This window comes from Rattus norvegicus, chromosome 5 (genome assembly GCF_021556685.1).
Source record: "Rattus norvegicus strain SHRSP/BbbUtx chromosome 5, alternate assembly SHRSP_T2T, whole genome shotgun sequence".
Classification (NCBI taxonomy): domain Eukaryota; kingdom Metazoa; phylum Chordata; class Mammalia; order Rodentia; family Muridae; genus Rattus; species Rattus norvegicus.
In genome coordinates this window covers 32,267,037-32,275,335 of record NC_141538.1, presented here as the reverse complement: position 1 = coordinate 32,275,335, position 8,299 = coordinate 32,267,037, and the positions used below count along the sequence as shown (strand labels likewise).

The 8,299-nt window shown below is 41.1% G+C and overlaps 1 protein-coding gene across 1 annotated transcript; it reads left to right on the top strand.

Moving 5' to 3' along the window:
- The first annotated feature begins 2,440 nt into the window (after positions 1-2,440).
- On the top strand, positions 2,441-4,990 carry LOC148005687 (ral guanine nucleotide dissociation stimulator-like). Its single transcript, XM_087551741.1, has one exon. The coding sequence runs from the start codon at positions 2,542-2,544 to the stop codon at positions 3,349-3,351; it is 810 nt and encodes a 269-aa protein (XP_087407867.1). The 5' UTR covers positions 2,441-2,541; the 3' UTR covers positions 3,352-4,990.
- Positions 4,991-8,299: the final 3,309 nt, after the last annotated feature.

The following is an 8,299-nucleotide window of genomic DNA, read 5'->3' as shown; positions in this document are numbered from 1 at the left end:
TGACCTTACTGGGTGACCTGTATTTCGCTGACAAGCCATAGGCTAACAGCCATAGCATATTGTGGCCTATTCTGGATGGATTTGGATTTAGGTGGTTCTTAGGGCATTTTAGTAGATCTCAAACTAATGACAAAAGAAACATAATATAGACCCTGAGGTTAAAGGTCACCATTCCTAATTCTCTCAACTGTCAGACCATCTTTGAGGATTTTTTTAAATAAAGAAGTATCACCTTTATGGCTTTTCCCAACCAGAGATAGACCTATCTTGGACTTCAAAGCTGTTGGCATTAATAACTCTGACACACTGTCATAATATTTAGGGGAGTAACAAGAAGTGTTTTCAGGATCAATATCTCTGAAACCTTTTTTAAGCATTATGACTAGTTTAAAATCTTGAGAAAGATGAGTTTCTTTTAAAATGCAATGTGGATTTAGGATGACATATATAATGTAATCTAAAAAAAAAAAAAGAAGAAAAACCACCAGGAATTCGTTACAACTCAAGTAAATAAAATGTACTAAAATAGAATAAAATAAACTGCAATGAAAATATAATGAAATTGTTTTAAAATACTGATCATACTCAACATAAGTAGAGACTAAAATAACATGCTTTATACCCAAAAGATGCCCCAACATATAAAAAAGACACGTGCTCCACTATGTTCATCGCAGCCTTATTTATAATAGCCAGAAGCTGGAAAGAACCCAGATGCTCTTCAACAGAGGAATGGATACAGAAAATGTGGTACATCTACACAATGGAATATTACTCAGCTATCAAAAACAATGACTATGAAATTCATAGGCAAATGGATGGAACTGGAAAATATCATCCTGAGTGAGGTAACCCAATCACAGAAAAACACACATGGTATGCACTCATTGATAAGTGGTTATTAGCCCAAATGCTTGAATTACCCTAAATGCACAGAACACATGAAACTCAAGATGGATGACCAAAATGCAAATGCTTCACTCCTTCTTTAAAAGGGGGAACAAGAATACCCTTGGCAGGGAATAGGGAGGTAAAGTTTAGAACAGAGACAGAAGGAACACCCATTCAGAGCCTGTCCCACATATGGCCCATACATATACAGCCACCCAATTAGATAAGATGGATGAAGCAAAGAAGTGCAGACCGACAGGAGCCGGATGTAGATCTCTCCTGAGAGACACAGCCAGAATACAGCAAATACATAGGTGAATGCCAGCAGCAAACCACTGAACTGAGAATGGGACCCCCACTGAAGGAATCAGAGAAAGAACTGAAAGAACTTGAAGAGGCTTGAGACTCCATATGAACAACAATGCCAACCAACCAGAGCTTCCAGGACTAAGCCACTACCCAAAGACTATACGTGGACTGACCCGGGGCTACAACCTCATAGGTAGCAATGAATATCCTAGTAAGAGCACCAGTGGAAGGGGAAGCCCTTGGTCCTGCCAAGACTGAATCCCCAGTGAATGTGATTGTTGTGGGGAGGGTGGTAATGGGGGAGGATGGGGAGGGGAACACCCATATAGAAGGGGAGGTGGAGGGGTTAGGGGGATGTTTGCCCAGAAACCAGGAAAAGGATTAACACTCGAAATGTAAATAAGAAATACTCAAGTTAATAAAGATGGGGAAAAAAAAAGAGTTTAACATAAGAGCAGTTAAGAGCACTAGCTGCTCTTCCAGAGGTCCTGAGTTCAATTCCCAGCAACCACATGGTGGCTCACAACTCTCTCTCTCTCTCTCTCTCTCTCTCTCTCTCTCTCTCTCTCTCTATCTCTATCTCTATCTCTCTCTCTCTCTCTCTCTCTATCTATATAAAACAAAACAAGACAATACTGTAAACTCTTGCAAAGGGCTCTTGCAGGGTATAGATCGTAGCCCATCATTGGAGAAAGTCAGGAGAAGGACTTAAGCAGAAACTTGAAGCAGAAACAATGGAGGACAAATCCGTTCTGAAACAGAGTTGGGGGCCAGCTTCTGTCTTGTAAGTTGGTGGATGTGGCTGAGCCAGCAGTTTACAGAGGGCCACAAACCTTTGGGATTGAGCTCTAAGATGATCTGAGAAAGACAATTCCCATGCAAGAACACTGACATTATGGGGCTCAGGGCTGGTACAAGTGGGTATGTGTACTTGCATTTCACACAGGGCACACACAAGGTAGCATGGAAGAAGGCAACATGGCTAGGCTTTAAGGTGGGCCTGGGTGTCCAGGGCTAAGTTTAGGTGTAGGGATAGAGATGCCATTCAAGTGTAAGGACTCAGATTGCAAAGCTGAGGTGCTGCCTGTACCCAGACATCCCTTGGAGCAGTGGAATGGGACACACCTATGTAACTGTGTAAATGTGTACCTGTGGAATGGGAAGGGACCTAGAAACATTTAGGGAAAGTCCTATGTGAAGAGGGGATAGCAAAGGGACCCCCAGGAAGTGACCTCACTTCCTTCACAATGACCCAACAATCCTGAATCCTGATGACCAGGCAGCCAACTGCTTAGAGACAGCCCAGCAGGCTCACTTGTCCAAGAGCTTAGAGAGAGCAGGATGTTCTCTTGTTGTGTTTGGACTACTGAAGGCTCAGGCCTGAAGAAAGATAAAAATGAAGGCCAGGGAGGGACCTGGAAATTCATGCTTCTTTCTTGCCTGCAATGCCTCTGGCCATTTGCCCAGAAGGAAATAGACTTGACCCGGGACAACCAGGCCCAGGACCACGAAGACCAGGGCGAGCATGAGTATGCCCCACAGGTTGTGACGGAGCCCTGTAGAGAGTCCCGCATCAGTGCAGACATGGTGGAAAATCTGGTGAATCGTCTGGTGTCATCTTTGCAGGGCGGGGACCCCTTCTTTATCCCTGCCTTCCTGTACGGATACCGACAGTTCACCACCACACAGCACGTGCTAGATCGGCTGTTGAAGCGGTTTGCATACTTCTACCTGGGTTGTGAAGAGGATGAACAAATAAAGAGTTCTCTCTGTTGTTTCCTGGACACATGGATAGACCAGTACCCTGAGGAGTTTAGTCAGACCATTCTGAAAAAGCTGAAGACCTACTTGACTGTGAACATGCCCTCCTCCGATCTGAATCTCCGTGTCCATATGCTCCTCAAGGAGTTGCGGCAAGAGTCCAATGAGTCAGAGGGAAAGGATGACGACTCAGTTTCACTGCCAGTTACCCTTCTCTACAAGACTGCATCGGCTGCAGATTTGTCTTCATCTGTAGAAGTGGGGAGCCACACCTCTGGAGATTTAGACATCGAAGTGTGGTTTCCGTCACAGAAAGTGCAGCCAGAACCAGCTTATCCCCACGAGACAGAGACCCCACAATCCACCATAAAGGTCATCTCTTGGGACTAGACGTGACAGTAGCAGCCCAGCCAGCATACCTGCTAACAGCTGTGGAGCCTGTGTCTCACCGTGTCAGCCGACACAATGGGCTTTCATGTATCTTCTACCCTTCTCGACCTTGTTCTATCTCCTTAGAGAATGACCCTGTCATTATCACCTGTGGGGGTCTCTCTCACATCTGCTCTGCAGATAGCACCTGTCTGATGTCCTGGCAGAACCATTCCCTGATTTCAATATAGCAACTTTCCTTGTCCCACAGCCAGCCCTCAACTCCTTCTGAGAAAAGGCCTTTTTACTAGTATGATTCTTTTTATGTTGTGTTTCTCTTAAGTATTTGTTTTAATAAATTGTTAGTACTCCTTAAAAATTGTAATATGTATCGTATCAATTCAAAGTATTGGAGGAATATTTACCATTAAAGAAACTTACTACTGGGTTAATAACTAAAAAAAAAAAAAAAAAAAAAAAAACAAAAAAAAACCATGCTTAAAACTGCAAGTCACTCAGAGATATCATTTAGCTATAACACGTTCTATGTATCTTTCTACTTTTAGAAGGGTGGAGAATTCCACCTCTATAATTAGAATCCAATTGGTTATGTAATGCCTATGCCAATCTTTTACAAAATATTTTAAACTGTAAACTCAGTAGCAAATAGGGGTGGAAAATAAAATAAATCTTAACTATTTAAAAAACAAGACAAGAAAAAGAATAAAAAACCTTATTGAACTACTAAATAGCATTACAGAACAACTAATAAAATTGATGTGTGTATATGTACATAGTTTAATTGATCATAAAAAGATACAAATGTCGCGTGAGATTTAAAGAACTATAATTACAGTTTAGTAGCCAGGCTGAGAAAGAAATTAAGGAAACGACACCCTTCACAATAGTCCCCAACAACATAAAATATTTTGGTGTGACTTTAACCAAGCAAGTGAAAGATCTGTATGACAAGAACTTCAAATCTCTGAAGAAAGAAATAGAGGAAGATCTCAGAAGATGGAAAGATCTTCCATGCTCATGGATTGGCAGGATTAATATAGTAAAGATGGCCATTTCACCAAAAGCAATCTACAGATTCAATGCAATCCCCATCAAAATTCCTACTCAATTCTTTATAGAGATAAAGAGCAATTCGCAAATTCATTTGGAATAGCAAAAACCCAGGATAACAAAAACTATACTCAACAATAAAAGAACTTCTGGGGGAATCATGATCCCTGACTTCAAGCAGTATTACAGAGCAATAGTCATAAAAACTGTGTGGTATTGGTACAGAGACAGGCAGATAGATCGGTGGAACAGAACTGAAGACCCAGAAATGAACACACACACCTATAGCCATTTGATCTTTGAGAAAGGAGCTAAAACCATCAAATGGAAGAAAAATAGCATTTTCAGCAAATGGTGCTGGTTCAACTGGAGGTCAGCATGTAGAAGAATGCAAATTGATTCTTATCACCCTGTACAAAGCTTATGTCCAAGTTGATCAAGGACCTCCACATCAAACCAGATAGACTCAAACTAATAGAAGAAAAAGTGGGGAAGAGTCTTGAACACATGGGCATTGGGGAAAATTTCCTGAACAAAACACCAATGGCTTATGCTCTAAGATGAAGAGTTGATAAATGGGACCTCATAAAACTGCAAAGCTTTTGTAAAGCAAAAGACACTGTCATTAGGACAAAATGGCAACCAACAAATTGGGAAAAGATCTTTACCAATCCTACATCTGATAGAGGGATAATGTCTAAAATAAACAAAGAACTCAAGAAGTTAGACTCCAGAGAGCCAAATCACCCTATTAAAAAATGGAGTACAGAGCTAAACAAAACATTCTCACCTGAGGATTATCGAATGGCCAAAAAGCACCTAAAGAAATGTTCAACATCCTTAGTCATCAGGAAAATGCAAATCAAAAGAACACTAAGACTCCATCTCACACCAGTCAGAATGACTAAGATAAAAAATCAGGTGACAGCAGATACTGGCAAGAATATGGAGAAAGAGGAACACTCCTCCATTGTTGGTGGGTTGCAAACTGGTACAACCACTCTGGAAATCAGTCTGAAGGTTCCTCAGAAAATTGGATATTCCACTACCTGAGGACCCAGCTATATCTCTCTTGAGCATATACCCAATAGATGTTCCAACATATGAAAAAGACACATGCTCCACTATGTTCATAGCAGCCTTATTTATAATAGCCAGAAGCTGGAAAGAACCCAGATGCCCTTCAACAGAGGAATGGGTTTAAAAAATGTGGTACATCTACACAATGGAGTACTACTCAGCTATCGAATACAATGGCTTCCTGAAATTCATAGGCAAATGGAATGAACTAGAAATTATCATCCTGAGTGAGGTTACTCAATCACAGAAAAACACACTTGATATGCACTCATTGATAAGTGGATATTAGCCAAAAAGCTCAAATTACCCAAGATGTAATCTACAGACCACAGGAAGCTCAAGAAGAAGGATGACCAAAATGCAGATGTTCCCACTCCTCCTTAAAAATATTCATAGGAGGGGATATAGAAGCAAAGTTTAGAGCAGTGACTCAAGGAATGGCCATTCAGACCCTGACACATATGTGGCCCATATATATGTATACAGTCACCAAAACTAGATAAGATTGATGAAGCTAGAAAATGCATGCGGAAAGGGACTGGATTATAGATCTCCCCTGAGAGACACATCGAGAACATGTCCAATACAGAGATCAATGCTAGCCGCAAACCGTTGAACTGAGAACAGGACCCCCTTGGGGGAAATTAGAGAAGTGAAAGAGTTGAAGGAGCTTGCAACCCCATAAAAACAACAATGCCAACCAACCAGAGCTTCCAGTGACTGAACTACTAAGGAAAGACTATACATGGACTGACCCAGGGCTCCAACTCCATATGTAGCAGAGAATAGCCTTGTTGGGGCACCAGTGGAAGGGAAAGCCCTTGGTCCTGCCAAGGTTGCACCTCCAGTGCAGGGGAATATGGGGGAGGGCAATAAGGGGGATGTATGGGGGAATACCCGTATGGGGGAGGGGTAGGGAGGGGGTGGGTGCTTATGGACAGGAAACCAGGAAGGAGAATAACCTTTGAAATGTAAATAAAGAAATATATAACAAAAAAATTAAAAAAAGAAATAAACCATAAATAAGAAAACACAAAGTCCAAAAATATACATTAAAAATGGTTGGCTATTATACAGACAGACATATTACACATATGAATCCTTCTAGTTCAAAGATAAAAATTAATGCCCTTTTTTAATTGTGTCTCACCTTTCCTTGAAAGACTACAAATATATTACTTCATAGCAGCTCATGTTAGCAACTCTTTGACTGTTCATTCAGTCAGTAAAGTTTAGAATCTGACAAACGGAATCCAGGAAAAGCCCAGATATTTCAATGTCTACTGATATAAACTACTTTGAGTCCTTGGCTCCAATTCTAACTTCCTATGGCTGGATGATTACTCTCCTGAAAGGAGTATTCTTTTTTATTTATAAGAGACTCTCTAAGGAATCTCACTTTACTACATAGAACTGAAAATCCTCGTGTTGATCTTTTCTGAAGCAGTGTCAAGAGTTGTTTAAATTGTTTATGTATCTTTGTAGTTCATTTGTAAATGCTTTTCTTTGAATACATGGTAAGAAACTAGAGCTGTTTATTGTTGGCAATAAAGCAATTACTTTAATGACTTTCTCCAATGACAAATTAGCAGCTCATAGTTATTTCATGCTTATTTTATTTATTGTTTAGGTATTGTATTTGTGTGGGTGTTTTGTCTGTATGTGTGTCTGTGTACCATGTGCATGCCTGGTACCTGCAGAAGACAGAAGAGGGTATTGGATCTTCTGGAACTCGAGTTGCAGACCATGTGGGTGCTGGGTATCTCACCTGGGTTTTGAAAGACCAGCAAATGCCCTATCCTTCCAGCCCTTGTAAAGACTTAAATATTCATGTGTGTCAAGGGGTGGGCCATCTGCAGAGATTCCAATTTTATTCCAGGGATATTCTTAAGTTATATTCTGAAGACAAGCTTGGGATACTTAATAATGGAGATGATTCTCAGCAGGCTACTGTGTGCCCTCGTTTATTACCCTAGCCAATGTAGATACAGTGAGTATGGTAGAAAAATGCTCAGAGTCCTCATTCAGGAATACGATACCCATCTCCTTAGTGTCCAGAAGTGTTGAAGGCTTATGGCTCCTGGCCAGCTTGTGCCCTGTGTCAAAGAGCCTTTCCAATTTGGTGCATGGAGCAGGGACACTTGTATTTCAGTGGAAGGTAAGATTCAGCTGCTTCTAGCATTCTCCAAGATTGGCAGAAGGCTTTCTCCTGACTCCTGTTCTATCCCTCTTGTCTTTCTACAAAACCCTCCTTGCCCCTCCCTTGTAGTTCTGAGAGTGCTCCAAGAAAGTCTTAACATGTCTGCTATTCACTCAGAGACTTTTCTCAAGGAAGTCCACAGGAATATAACATCGAAGCGAATCCACTAGACATCAGATGGTCCGTGAAACTTTCTTTCTCTTTTGCAAACACTGCTCTTCTATTCTGTGTGTCTAAAAGCTGGTACATTCAAGCTCTGCAGATGGGCCATTTTAGTAGAACTTCTGTTAACACATTTCTGAATCTTTTAGTGCCAAGTAAAGCACCTAATACTAATTCTACGAGGCTATTGCTAGGCCATAAGATTACCGCCCTAAACAGACTTTGGAAACAGCATGTGTTGAGAGCTGAGGAGTTAATGGGGAAGACCATCTTACTGAGCACACACTAAACCATCTGCAAGACTTCATGTCTCAGAATGCCAGTGACCGGGTGACTGCACTCTCTAAACAGTAAAGGAAATGTTTCCAAAGGCAGGCGCCAAGAATGATTTGTTTTGCACTTAGTAAATCCCTTACAAAGCAGTCAGATATATGGATTGATCTTCTGGAAGGTTTG

Bases quoted from the DNA above. Each gene is read 5' to 3' on its own strand.
- LOC148005687 (XM_087551741.1), top strand. From the start codon at position 2,542: ATGTTCTCTTGTTGTGTTTGGACTACTGAAGGCTCAGGCCTGAAGAAA.